At 36.4% G+C, this 15,868-nt stretch overlaps 1 protein-coding gene across 1 annotated transcript in view; it reads right to left on the reverse strand.

The window, feature by feature from the left end:
• Nucleotides 1-15,200, reverse strand: part of LOC120632073 (neuroendocrine convertase 2) — an 85,100-nt gene extending 69,900 nt beyond the window's left edge. The window contains exon 1 of the mRNA XM_039901849.1: nucleotides 14,988-15,200. Within this exon, the coding sequence (XP_039757783.1) occupies nucleotides 14,988-15,200 (213 nt within the window). The remainder of the gene's footprint in view (nucleotides 1-14,987) is intronic.
• Between the last annotated feature and the right edge of the window lie 668 nt (nucleotides 15,201-15,868).

Consider the following 15,868-nt stretch of genomic DNA (forward strand, 5'->3'; position numbering starts at 1 on the left):
TCTTCAACAGGGTGGTCTAACTCTATCTCATTCTAACTCATTCACACATGCAACTAATTGAAAACATTCTAAGTATACACTTAGAATGTTTTGAATTAGTATCTATGGAAAAATAAGTATGCTTCTTTTGATTTAATATTTTTACACGGTGATTCCGTATGACAGATACTTTGCACTCTTCAACAATATTTTGTAATTCAGTTACACGTCTTCAGTCTGTGTATACTCTTAGTCGCCTCGGATATCACCCGCGGAAAGAAGGGAGCTGGTGAAAATTGTATTCTGATCTGCCGTCTAGGGCACAAAATACCTACACATATATACAAGCTATTGTTAGGATTATAATTTAACTAGCGTTGTAATTTCCACTTGATTGTCTTTTTTTTAATTTAATCTTATTATTGAACAAGACGATCGGTTGTCATTCTCCGATTTGTTAACGCCGGTAGACGCATAACGGCGGAAACCAATCAAATTGCTTGGTTTCTAGCTGGACAGATGTGAGTTTTGGCGGGAGACTTGGGCTTTTCTTCTGGGCGGGTTGGATCGTTCTCTGAACGGTCTGGGAGTGAAATGCGAGGTTGTGAAGAATATATTCATTTTGTCATAGTTTATAAGGTAAATTAATAAAGTAATATTTTTAAGTTACGTTTATTTGCATCTTTTCGTGGCCTCATCGCTATCCTAAGACCGTTTTAATACTATGTAGTACATGTTATGCTATGTTACATTTTTATATTCGATGTTGGTTAAACTTAATTCAGAAAATTCAGCTTCTAAATGTGAGAGAAAAAGAGGCGGGCACAAAACAAAAATACAACATATGGGTAACGTAAAACTATACTCAACAATAAAGTGGTGTATGTCATGTCACGTGATGTTATTGGATACCTGGTAACGCGCGTCATCACACTATTTACTCGGTTAACATTCGCCCACTTAAAGTATTTTCAAATAAACACAAGGTAATATTACATAGTAATAACATTGAACATTTTTATAGGTTGAATTTGGAAGGAACATTCTTGGTCTTTTATAGAAAATCGCTGAAGAAACACCTAAACGAATTGAGTTTAGATTATTGTTTATGGTACGAGTAGGTATATGACGAAGTCATTGGATAGTTGACACCGTAATTTTCGAAACTCGGTCAGCCAGCATTTAGCCCCTAACATCTGCCAAATTAGGTTCCAGGGGTCCCTTTTTTTATAAAATGTATAAAGGTGGAATTCGCCGAATGGATTCATGAATCGTGCCCTAGGCGAGGCTCTACCTTGACTACGAATTCCAGAGTTATAGATATGTGTAGCGATACATTACTAAAATGATTACATATTACCACAACATATATTATTACGTAATTATTTCGGTGAAATCGTGACGTGGACGGCAGGCCAGAATACAGTTGTCACCACCCCTCATCGTCGCGCGAGTGTCATATGTGGCGTCTATGAGGATACAAACACAAGCATGCAATAGAGATCGGGCAGCAGTTTATATATTGTTTTGGTTTGTTACCTCAACGGTCATTTATTAGCCTATTTTAGATAATTATCATCAAGTCAATCCCTGATGGAAGGGCAGTGAAAATATCGTAGTAACTCTTTAGGTAATTGGCCCACTTAAAAGCGATTTGGGTATTTTTTATAGTAAAGTGTGCATTTTCTTTTAAAATGTAACGCATAGGTGTGTATAAATGATGATGAAAACCACAGATATATTCGTTGGTATAACGTTTACCCTTTTTTTTAATCCGAAAGTTATACTACTTTGAATTACTAGTCTCGTTCATACTTCCGATCTTTGCAAAACAACATCCTCGTGTCTCAGTGTCTGTATGTTTCTAATCTGCTCTTAGCGTGAGCAAATTGCTCATCCAAGCGTAATAATCTACTTCAAGGGTTTCACATAAGATACTTAAACCGCGCAAATGTATTAAAACATATATATTTTCCCTATATAAGAGACATAGCTTACTTTGTGTATGCTATAGAGTATACCTTTAAAAGTTAGAGTCTATGGATACCCAAATTCTGTTTTAAACTTTCTAAGTCGGGCACTCAAAGTTACGGTACATCTTAAAGATCCGGTATTTTCAAGAAGCTTAACAAACAAGTCTTATTTTTATTGTAGAGTCCTTTACTTTAGATTGATTCAACGCCAAAATACCGGAAACCCTGGAACTCTTTACAAATGGCGTACTTTTGTTCCACGCGGCACGTGCAAGAGAAAGATTTTTATTTCAACACAAATCTTAGCATATGTTGAATCAAAGAAAGTTGAGAAGTGCTTGAACGTACCTATACGGGTATACAACGTAGTCCAAAAACCAATGAATATCATAAGATAACAGTGTGAATGTAACAACTGTCTTAAATGCACAACTACTTTTATTAGCCTACTAGTATACTCCTCGTGACTTCGTCCGCGTTAACCAACCTTAAAACTTAGCTACCTATTTTACCTACCTACCTATATGCTGTCGTGGACTTTTTTTAAGAACTTAAAGAGAAGCATTTATCATACATTTTTATGGCGTAACTCTAACCGTTTACATTTTTCATTGATGCTCCGTACTAGCCGTAGCTTGACGTTATAATATAGCCTTTAATTTTCATTGATGAATCGACTATCCAACTGTAAGGGATTTTTGCAATTTAAACCAGTAGTTCCTAAGATAACGGAGAACTCTCGGGCATGCTAGTTTCCTCACGATGTTTTACTTCACCTTTTAAAGCTAGTGATATTTGAATTGCTTTAATTACAAACACACATAACTCTGAAAAGTGCATGTCGGGGGTCGAACTCGGTCTCCACGAAAGCCTACCTTACCTTACCCACTAGGCTATGACCGCTTTGGTATAGTAGCAAGTAATTCAGTAGCTAAAATACTCGCTTCTGCCTTTCCTAGCGCGGAAGTTTCAGCCAAGCAAATCTCCTTCGATCAGGCTTACGCTTGATATAAACAAGTTGGAGTAGCTCGTGCTAATATTAATATCGTACCCTTAAACTGGTCTCTAAAATAAATATAAAATAATTACCAAAGCTTAAAATAAAGGCTGTAAACGGTATTCGTGAACTAGCCCAGTGGTTAGCACTTCGGCTTCACTTTCGGGGGGCCGAGTTCGAATTCCAGCTAACTAGACCCAGAAACCTAGACCTATTAGCACCTCTAACTTTTCTCAGTTATGTGCTACGGCCTAAACCCATCTTACTGTGGCAGGAGATCTGTGCCCAATAGTGGGCCGATAAAGGGTTAATGTTTCATAATTATAGTTCAACGGGTACATACCACGATATATTTTGGATTTGTCGGTATTTCGACCCAGTTGCATGGATAGTGACGACGGGACTGCAACTGGGTCGAAATATCGACAAATCCAAAATATTACCGTGGTATGGAAATGTTTGTTAACCACGAAAATCTTAGTTTAAAATCTTTAATGGGTTAATGGATAAGTGAACTTAAAACTAGACCTTTTAGCGACGGTAACAAAAATAATACCCTTTAACTGGTTTCTAAAATTTAGTTGAAATGATTACAAAGGTTTCAGAATAAACCCTCGTGAACTGAAAACTAGACCTATTAACAACATGGACAAAAAGAAAATGTTTACACCCACGCACCCCTGAATAAATTGTTATCTACGTCAATGGAAGTGTGGGGTTCTTTATCTATTTTTAATCAAACACCCTCACGATCTAAGCCCACCCACGCATACAAGAAGAACTTTTCATAATCGTAGTGACGGATGCTCATGAAGGTCGAAACATTAATAAATTATAGGATAAACAAGTCTGAATGAACGTCTCGCCCGGGATGTGCGCGTCACTCTGACGTCTTTGATAAGTGATAACATAGAAAGTGGGCTTGCCTTATTTTCTTTAGTACCGGTCTCCCGTGACATCATCTGCATACAACTTCTGGGAAGCAAATTATGATATTACCAGCTCACGGGTAGGCAACCAAACCGTTTAGAGGTAATCGGGGTACTACGCGACTTCATACGCTAAATCGCTTGGCTGCCGGTCTCTGTCGGTAGGTTGGTAACCAGCCACGGCCTCCTGGTTAAGAGCCTCCCACCAGATATGAGCAGACAAAATAAACTGTTCTAGCACTTGTGGTTGCCTTTTTGAACGGATTCAGTGGCATCACATGACAACTATTGCAAGTTTTACGAACGCAACCGAGGCCATCATCATGACAACGGGGATTTAGATCGGGAGTGTCGTGAGGTTGAACACTTGCCGGATTTGCTGTGAAGAGCGTCAGCCCAAAAATAGTGGCAAATACATTGGCGTGCATGGAGGGTATGCAGACGATATAAAATGAAGAAAATCTCTAGTACGAGTGATAGAAACTTTAGGGTAGGCTTTTATAACTTTCCCGGCTAAGTTTGTTGTGGGCTCCCGGTTAAGTTAGCTGTGGGCTCTTCTTAGACCAGAGCGCGTTTGGAACCCTCGTAGCTTTAGATTTAAGTTGGCGAACGAAGTTATCACCATCCCGTTACAATTATGTAAACAAATATGTATGAACGCTTCATAAGTGCCTGTGATAGGCCTACATGAATAAAGAAATTTTGAATTTGAATTTGAATTAACTCTTACAATGCATATCCTAAAGTTTTGTATAACTCCTACTATAGATTTTTAAATTTTATATCATATGCCCGCTGAGTGCATACCCTGTATGCACGCCACTGATGGCAAATCTAGTATAAGTTGTTTCAGTTATAATCATATAGCTTAAAGTTCATAAAGGGCCTATAACAGTCCACTATTGGACTAAAGGACCTTACCACGCTGGGCAGACGGGTTGGTGATTGCAGTAGATGGTAGTAATATCGCAGAGGACGTAACTGTTCTCCGTTATATTCCCTTAGTCACCTCGTACGACATCTGCTGGAAGAGGAGAGGTGGGCAACTGTATTCTGATCTACCATTACCACATGTCACATTGTAACTTAAATGGATCGTTTTGAAGTAAAGTATGATTCCAATATATATAAATACTTATGTGATTAACCCTTGTATTACTCCAATGTAGCCCCTGTGTTTTAATACATGAACTAATTATAATTCATCATTTATCATGATCGTGATTTAGTGATACATTTATAGGTACCTTTCATAATGACCTGGTATACCTTTTTTATCGTGTGGTAATGTCATCATGGATGCCGCCGCAACAAGACATGACCTTGCACACCTAATCGAATATTACTAGAATATTTCTATTTGCGTACAATAAATGCGATATCAAAATAACGATGTAACCATGTTCAGACAAAATGGCGATAGCCATATCCGATAAAATGTATCTCGAATAAACATAATTTGTTATGTACGGATAAGATTACCTTATAATTATTTCGCTCCCGAATATTATAATCGAAATGTGCAAATTGAAAAGCAGAGAAATATAAAGGTAGGTAAATTTCAATTCTGTTGTACATAAAGCTCTGATCCGGTAATGGGTTATGATTGATCCAAATTCCGGCAAATATATACATAAACCACAAAACGTAACACTCCTTTGTGGGTTATCAACATGATCATATCAATTCAACCAATTGACGTCCACTGCTGAACATGCAGTGAGTAGTCCAGTGCGAATTGGTGGATTTCACACGCCTTTGAGAATGTTAGCAGGTATATCGAGAACTCTCAGGTATTCAGGTATCCTTACAATGTTTTCTTTCTACTTAAAATGCACATAACTTAAAAAGTTAGAGATGCATACGGGGAAATCCGCCCCTAAAAGAGAAGCTGAAGTCCTAACATAGTCTATCACCGCTTCTACTTGCTAACCTAATAATAATAATACTTTCAATATAAATAATAATAAGTCTCAAGTAAACTTGAAGCCGTTGATTCGCTCAGTAAACTATCACAAAATAATATACTCACTTTATGAAACACGCATCACCCATGTAATCTACCAACATCGATCAAACTTTGTCTCGAATGCAACACACAAACATCCAAGTTTCTAATACATGCATGTTGACAATGTAAGTTACAAAACTTTGAAATTGACTAAGTTTGGTAGAGCGCTTCGTAATTTTCAAACTAAAGACATTTTACATTTAGATTCACTCTCACTTTTAGAACTCAGTACCTAAGTAGTTGCTTATAATATTTTTTATACCGCCAAATTGTATACAATTTGACATTGTTTAAATTTTTTATTTACTGTTTTTCTGTATTTTATATGGTGTTAAAAGTGTATTACTATTAATTTATTTATGCAATGTTAATATTTTTTGAAGTTATACTTCTATTGGCGCGTTAGGGAAAAATTATGAGAGTAAATTTTTACGATGCGCGCGCACACCGTCACGAAAAACCGACACCCTGAAGTTAGCTATAGTCAGCAATTTTGTTTTTTAATAAAATGTTTGACACAGTGATTTAATTGATTCAATTGGACAAACAAAAATCTCAAATTTTAATGAAGAAACTTGGTTTTCCGATAATGAGATAACTAGATAATGTTTAATAATAAATCTTTCAATGTATTAAATACCTTTTTCTATTGTAAGAGTAGTTTTTTCTACAAACGCAGAATAGGTAAGGCGAAATAAATTTTTTGAAAAGATTATTATCCTGTTACATCAGTACACATACGTTTTTTTTTGTATTAACTTTTCTCATATACTGCCATATTTGGAATCTCTTATACAAAACTGAATAATTTCTTACTTTAGTTGAAGGCGATATCCTTAGGACCTACATCTTTCTATTTGGACTCACTATGACTACGAGTGTATCCATAATTGTAAAAGTGTTTCTATGGGCAGTATGTCAATCAATATCCAAATAGATAACAAGGAACAAACACACTGAGTAGCGAGTCGCCTTGTGACCATCAACCTATGTAACCACGCACTTCAGACCGGAATACATCATTGCCCCAATGCTGCTTGGCGACAGAAATAAACAAGGCGATAGGCAGTGTTTCACCGGATCAGCAAAGAAGCTAGAAGCTCTGCTACTAATACAAAAAGGTCTACTACTACTAAAAACTCACACACCTGTAACTTTTCTGATTAAAATATCACTTGCCGCAACGTTGAAGGAAAACATCGTGAGGAAACCCATATGCCTAAGAGTTCTCTATAATGTTCTCAAAGGTGTGTAAAGTCCACCAATCCGCACTGGGCCAGCGTGGTTGACAACGGCCCGACCCACACAAACACGTAGGCTACATAATATAAAGGAAACCAGTGATAAGTATGAACGACAGAAATAATTTTATTTTTCGACAAAGTAAGATAGGACGATGCTTCAAATCCAGCTTCAAGAAACAGTAAAGGTTTAACTTATCATATTTTTCAAACAAAGGAAGGCGTTAGGTAGTGCACAAAACTGTAAGCGTTATTTAACATGTTAACATTATTTACGTTTATGATATTATTTAAATATATAAAATAATATTAATCTTTATATGAAGGATGACGTTTTATATTGAAATGTAACTAAATGTAAAAAAACCTATTTAAATAGTTACAACAATAATTAAGTAATTTATAATTGTTTCAATATAAATCATAATATATTTGTTTCCTCTTTGGTCTATATGGAGAGAAAAAGAACAATAAAAAGAAGAAAAAAGATGGCGCCAATTATGGATTGAGACGCGAACGCTCAACGTACTTGGAATGAATATAATTTTAGAAATGTTAAGTTCTAAGCGTGAGAATTAAAATAATATTGTAAAAACAAATAAGGAAATAAAAGTTGTGGAAGTATTTAGAAAGCTGTTTTGAACTATCAGTCATTACCCAACAAAACGTATTTATTAATTTGTATTGAGGTATTCAATTTGTTCTCAACATCTAAAACATTTTTCTGAAAATGATTCTATTAAATTAATTTAATTCTATTTTGCGGAAAAAGCAAGTTACAAAATAGGGAACACTTTTTATGTAAACCAATATGGAAATATTCTATTTATGCAAACACCCTAGAGAGATTATAGCGCTAGTGAACGTTATTAAATACTTAGGAATTATTTACAATTGAAACCTAAAATGAGTGCCTGAGCACAATAATAGACCAACCAACCTAAATTTAGCTTTTGGGTTACAATGGAAATGTAAGAAAGGAAAACAAAACCTTTCTTATGCCGTTTTCACAACGTAATGCCTAAGTTAGTATCGGCTTATCAAGAAGGCTTCCTCGGCATACATTTCCCTTTCACCAATCGATTTTCACTTGGCAACTCGTATAACCTTGTCTATGATTCTTGCCACAAGGTGTGGTATTTTGTGTTTGTATTTTTTCATTTTTCATATGGATTTAAGGTTATTGAAAAAACCGAATTAATGTGTTTTCATCTGTCAATTGTCAGTTTACGAGTTCCCTTAACATTACGCACCGCCGAATCGGTATTGTAACTTTAGATGGCGCCTACCTTCGTTACACATCATCTAAGTACGTTTTTCTACGCCTCATCCAAATCGTTAGGCATCCAATTTAAACGTTTCCTAAGTTTAGTGAAAACAGTAGAAACATATTTGTTGCTGAAAATCGTCCTTAGTTTTCGCAAGTACTCGTTTGTCCAATTATACTATGATACTACTACTATGTTACATATATAACATGTTTTTCCTTTCGTCAAGTTACTATTGTGATCAAAATCCCTAAACTCGAGTCACCCGATATCTAATGGTCACTCGTCGTATAGGTCAAGGCTTTCTTATAATCAGCGATGCCCATCTAGTGCTCACTTGAAGCGTGTAATTGGAGGTCTATTTATCTATATGACACTTCCAGTCTTATAAATAAAAATGTAGGAAAAGAAAGGTCTTCTTTTCATTTGTGATTCGTTACAGAATGATTTCGTTGGGTAATTTGAAACCTGACATTGTTATATAAGTAAATCGCAATGTTTATTACTTTCGCGCCAATATTTCGAGCCTTTACCGACGAACCTTTTTGAATTTGATTCGAGCACTCCACGCCCACGGTTTTTTGCTGCTGGTATCAAATCGAACCCTGTCCTGAAACTGAACATTAGGATAGACGATCAGCATATTGCACCTTTTGCACATTGAGTTATCGTTATAGATGAAGAATTTGCTTATTTGTTTACTTGAACGCGATGATGTCAGGAACTACTGGTTGATTCGAAAAATTATTTCTTCTTTCGTGAATAATTCAATGTTTTCTAACCCTTTTCAGTGTTGCGCCTACATTATCAGACGATAAAAAGAAACTAGTAGAATTAAATAAAAAAAAAAAAAACATAATTCAAAATTCATTTATTTCAAGTTACTACTTGACGTTTCATATTGCTTATAAACCAGGCCTGGTTTATAAGCAATTTTGAAACGTCAAGTAGTAACTAGGCATATAGCTGTATAAATAAATATCCTTCTTTATAAGTTCGTAAGTAAGTAAACATAGAACGTAGAAAGTATTTGACGCGTCTCTAAAGTTACAATTCCCACTGGGATGTGATTCCGTCGTTTATGTAGGTCACTGTACATGTAGGTTGCCCCGTGACCAAGATATGCACCTACCTACTTTCAGTTTCGTTTATTAATGTCCATTTTCAATTTCAATCGAAATATTGTCAAAAAATATCCATAATTTTACCGAATAGCAAATTTGGTTAACGCAGATCAAAGATAGATTGAATTTAGAAAACGGACGTTAGCCAAACCAGTTTATTTTGTGGTGAGCAGCGATTTCGTCCACTTACAATTTTTTGTTTCTGTTTCGGCTTTTGTTTTTGTGCATTATATTCGTTTTTATTGATTCTCTTTGAAAATTATTAGTTCATGAGCGAATTTAGCATGTAGCGTTTAACCTTTAAATGATTTTGCATACTCTGTCTAATGTATATATGATAAATAATATTATTTTTGTTTTTGTGAAATCGCTGGTAGACAAATAAATAAATAAATACAATTTGAAATAAGTCGAATTTATCCATTACTTTTTTTTAATATAATATAAATTAACGGAATTATTGTAAATGGTTACCCATTGCCTATAAACAATGCAACACGTCCTGCAAAGTGCAGGGAACACGTCCTGCAAAGTGCAGGGAACACGTCCTGCAAAGTGCAGGGAACATGTCCTGCAAAGCGCAGCCCTGTGTCCATCAACCTTCAGACTGGAACACAGCAAGCTCGCAAAAAATCTCAAATACTACTAAATTTATGTTGATGTAACTACCTCCTAAAACCCTCTATTCTATAAGTAACAAGGTATGTGCCCAGTAGTGAGACGATATTAGGCGGATGACAATGAAGAAAGGATTTGAAAAGCTTGACATTATCGCACAGAGAATCCTCTGACAAAGGAGAGAAGGGGTTAGAGCTGTTCCAATGTGACTTGTCGGGATTATTATCGCTGCTCAAAAGCGGCTATCTTTAATGACGCTCTTCATACTTACCTACATTTAAGTACTATGTATATATTGCAACAGATTCATTCTTAAGCCCCGCGTCGTTTTTTTGTACGACAGACCAAGACGTTCAGCTAAGCGATTTAGCGTGCAATGTTGCTTAGAAACCGATAAGTATGGGTTAAATATATCTGCCATAGTTTGGCAGGGTTAGGGTAAGGTAATAGGGTTTGGCAGTTATATTAAACAAGCTGGTTAGATTTTTTATAAATTTAAAACGCATATAATGGTTTCGAAAATTTTTATATGCATTTAAAATGTATAAAATTGATAATTCCTGCCAGTATAGGTAAAATTTACTGCAATCTCACTTGCAGCGGAATAAAAAATAACTGATGGAAAGTGGAAAACCATCGCAACAGGGAAACAATTCGGAGGGCATGCCATGAACACGTTTTGCAACGTGCCTGTGCCCATCAAACTGAGGCGTAGCATCGTGGTAGTACTTCTCCGGGTGTGCTCTGACACAACTACTCTACCACTATTTTAAAACCATAGACTAAAACTCACTAGTGTTAGTGTATGTGTACATACTCTTTGCTATTTCAAACCAAAATGTGACTAAATATAAACCAGCAGACACGTGTGTCCGATGAACCTACCCGCATTTGTTCACGAACGTACCTTTATCAATGTCAGGGGTATTGTGTTATCTGCTACTCGGTATCAGATGCAATCGTGGGTTGTTAAGCCTGCCTATTGATGCGAAGTACTCATGCATTCACGCCACGTCGGTTGCAAGTATTCATTCCACGTTAACTTACTATTTATGTTCCTCTTATCGTTTTTTTTCATCGAAAATTTTGCAACTAACTTTCTTTTTTCTAAGTAATAATCATTGAAGGACCAACCTATAAACTGAGCCACATTTCGCAGGGCAGGCAAGGAACTTGCCCTACAAAGTCCCGCTGTGTGTCCATCAACCTGAGGCGAACCTCAGTATTAAACCTCATATGCCTGAACACTGGCAACCACGCGCTTCGGTCCGGATTATAACAATGCTGCCTGGCGGCAAAAATAAGCATGGGCTTAGTACTTGACTAGACGACGTTTTATCACAAAAAAGCTGGATACTACTACTAAACCCATAAAAATATTATCTGAACGACCAACTGAACATGGTGTTTTGATAGATTTTAACGCGCCACGTTCATGTATCCAGCGGGTCTCAGAGACTCTCCATAACTATTTATCTCCTACTTATCTCTCCATAACATTTATTCCAGAAACATCATCTTTTTTATTTTATTTATGGTTTTAGGACCTACCTACTAACTACTAACTTTTTGATATTACTACATAAAGGAGCTATTCTTGATGTGCTTGCTCATTACCGAAGCCAGTCTGTGATTTGAACTTTACATTACGCAATTCCACATCTACGCATTTCTTTTGTTTTGGACCGAAAAGACAAAACTGCAATCTTTCGAAACAAACTTGCAGTGGCGTTCATTCTAACGACAGCCACAATAATAGGCCCCTGGAACGAAATTTTATTTAAACAGGCAGCACTAGTAATATAGGACTTACACACGGAGATGATAAAGGTTGTGCACGATTCGACACAATTTCCCCGCAGGGCATATTCCAGAATCGATGTACTTCCGTTTTCAAGGCAACCAATTTCCGGGTTTTAATTGACTTGCACTGCGTCTTGCGCATCTGTGAAGCACTCGTACCTGATCTAATTGTCAGATAATATGATCACCTGTGAGTGGTGTGGCCTAGTTACGACGGTTTGAATCCGTCAATATGAAGGTGATCCAAAAGGTTTAAGGCAGTTTTTGGTCCTTCGAGCCGGACGAAAATCGCAATCGATTTTATAAATCGAAACAAACTATGTTTATAAATGATACTGCTAACAATACGAATCGACATTCAAAGTACTTATCCGAACTTTGACAATATAGTAGCAATCGTGGTTGAAGTAAACAAAGCTTATACGATGCCATTATTCAAATGGTCTCGCGATTCAGACACGCTTTTGTGAAACACTATATTGCTGCATGTAAAAGGTTTTTGTTATGCATGCATACTAGTATTTCTTGTTTAACATAAATATGATGCAAGCGTACGTACGAGTACGTATTGGCGACGGTTTTAGGTAGATTTTAGTACCAGTTTTGATTTAGTTTTCAAATCTTACAAGTTCAATTTGCACCACTTTCCGGTTTCCGATTGAGCTAAAATTGTGCATGCATAAATAAATGGGATGATAATACAATATTATTATGACGTAGAGCTGATTTGATGATTGAGCCATGGGAATTCCGGAATCTTAAGAAGGGTTCTTGGACAGAGTTTTAGATTATTATGTTTTAGAGCATTAGTATTATATTAAAAATTTGATAATTCCTCCAAGTGTAGGTACAAACACTAGTAAAAATTATAAAAATATAAAAAAGCAATGTGTCATCTCTTGTTTCAAACGTGTCTCATTGTAATATGGACCTTTGAAAAAGTAGATCGAAACTGCAACGTTTCCTACTAGATGACGCTACAGTCGCTATAAGACTGATGGGAAAGGCATATACTAATTTCGGCATCGACGGTAGGAAAGCCGTAGCTTAATTGGTGAAAGCGCTCAGGCCGCGATTGCCAGAGAGTCGCAGATTCAAATCCTGTCGGTTCCGAAAATTTTTGTATGCATTTTCAATTTATAAAATTGATAATTCCTCCAAGTGTAGGTAAAAACACTAATAAAAATTATAGATTTTTTTAGTTATTTGTGATTTTAAAGTTATGTTAATTATTTTAGGAGGGCTATAGCAGTCGGCCGTATAATATGCATATTTCCACAGGACACCGGGTACAGACTGTTCTCGATAAATAATTTGCTTTTAAACAACAAAACATAAAGTACACATCATGAGGGGATGTTTATGATGTAGGGATTTGGCAAAGTATCCAGGCTGGACCTTGTTTAGAGGTAGCCAGAATGCTATTAGATTTTAAGTTAAGATAATAGTACAAGGAATTAAAAATTTTCGTATAGGAAACGATACCCAGCGCAGTAACAGCAAAAACCACTGTCCAATTATTATATATGCGAAAGAGTGGCTGTGTTTTTGTTTGTTTGTTTTTATACAAACTTGCATTCTGAAGATATGTACAAAGGGTGCTTTATCCGGTATCCTGACGGCGACCAATGCTTTCTGGGAGATCTAGACAGCGGCGTCACAATAGATCGTAGCCGGTCGACGTGACACCAGGGACCATGCGAACCTGAGCCGCAAGCAGAAGAAGAAGAAGAAGAAGAGTGCTTTTGAATCACGGAAATAACCTTGGGTAAGGTCCCCAGCAGATTAAAAAAAAGTGCATATGTTACTTTCACAGCTAAACCTATAATGGCAAAATACGTCATGAAGATAGCTTGCATCCGGATACGTGTACAAAATATTTTTCAAAAACGGTTCCCTTGGTACTGTAAAACACTGAAAAAACGCGGATGACGCGCGTCGGCAACAGCCTATAAATTCTTGTTTCAGTTTTTTTTATTATTTGTTTACCTATGTTTTGTGGCTAAACCGCTGCACCGATCTTGATAAACTTTAGCACTAACATAGCTGGTAACTGAGAGAAGTACAGGACAATTTTTATCACGGCAAAGCAACCGGGAACCATTCTCGGTTTTCGGTTTCCAAAATTTAAAAAAAAACCATTTTAATGTAGACCCGGATATCTAGTGCACTTTAAAATAATTAAGCTTAAAAGCTTTCGCCATTGTTAAATAACAAACAAACCACTGAAAAGTATACGTAGCTTTTCCCAGTTCCAAAATGAAAACTCATAACATCTGTTGTGGTTTAATTTTGTTCGTTCCTAAGGGTACCTACTAGTATTTTGAAGTCCAGCGGTCATTTGATGCGTCGGAATCTTTTTTCAACTTCATGCTTCAGCAAAGAACTCAATCCAATGTCGAATAAAAATCGGTAGTTTCAAATAAAATGTTTATAACGTTGAAATAATTAGAGTTAAAGAAGTAGAAATCTACCTATCTACTTCTTATATTTTGTAAATATTTCTGGTAAATAAAATGTTTCTCTAACTAGCACATAGGAACAATAATTATATTTAACCAATACATATATATTTACAAGTTACTACAGAAGGTACGGAACCGTCGTCGAAAGAGTCTGACTCGCCCTTGGTTTTATTCGAAAAAGGTCAACAGAATATCGTTTGCATCGTTAAAAAACCTATGTGCAGGCGGCCTATATTCATTTCGCAGTGAAGAAAACCTTAATAAACTGAAATACCTAATATTTAAAAGGGAATCAAGGAAAACAGTTAAGATTCGATTGCAAGTTTTTGCAGACTGAGAACTTTCGTTCCATGAATAGAGTTTTATCTTTACTTCTAAACACTCTGAAATTAAGTTAACCTATTATGAAAAAAAGCATCCGTAGATTAGAACGTATACATTCAATCTGATATGAACGAAGATAAAATTGAATTAGCCAAATGTAGCGCGTCTGTCAATTTCCGTGCGAAATTATGTTACGCTCATAAATACAGACGAAAGCTTATGGTTATGTTTACATATAATCACGTGGTAGCTCACCGGGCCAAGGTTGTCAAAGCCGTGGCTGAGCGCGACTTTGTGAGCCTCCTCTTGGTTGATGGACCTCTTGAACCGCACCAGGAACGAGTTGGTGAAGACTTCGCGGGTCGCGACCGAGGTAATCAACACCGTCGCAGCGAAGCATTGCAGCCACATGTTTCCGCTGCGGCCACCGGCGGCTGACTGAAGACGTACTTCTGCTGACGTCACCATATATCGATCCGGGGACCACGCAAGCGCGGACTTCCCAAAGCTCCAAGCCTTTTCACAGCTAATAATGAAAGGACCCAACAATCATAAGCGCTGTTGCCGAGTGAAGATACTGTGTAACAACCTACATTTGTTTTCTCTTTGAGATTGACCTTGTCTTACGAAGGGTACTATGCTTAAGAAACTCTTCAGTCGTCAAACACTCGCTCGGAATACAATCTTAACGCCTGTAGGGTTAGCATGCGCGGCACGAGAGAGTTATGTCTACCCATTATCTCGTCTATCTTTATAGAAAAAATACTAGTAACGAGTAGTGATAATTATCTCGTGGCGCTCATGCTATCCATGCTGGTAGCATTGTCCCGACTAAAAATATTTAAAATACCAGTGGTTGCGCGCGATTTGATTTTTATGCCTACGTTATTCTTCAATTTGACAGAATGTTTGTAATTTATCTTAAAAAAATTAAAAAATAGAAAAAATATCTACATATTTCTTTAAAACTATTCATTATTTAAATAATAATAAAAACATAGGTAGTTTAAAAAAACCTTTATAAATCGTTTATATGTTACCAGTAGATACTTAACTATTGTATAATATTGAGCTTATGATGACAAGCACACTCATTAACATAAAACTACGTGTTCCTAATGTCCCAGAGTAATGGT

Source organism: Pararge aegeria, chromosome 19 (genome assembly GCF_905163445.1).
Source record: "Pararge aegeria chromosome 19, ilParAegt1.1, whole genome shotgun sequence".
Taxonomy (NCBI): domain Eukaryota; kingdom Metazoa; phylum Arthropoda; class Insecta; order Lepidoptera; family Nymphalidae; genus Pararge; species Pararge aegeria.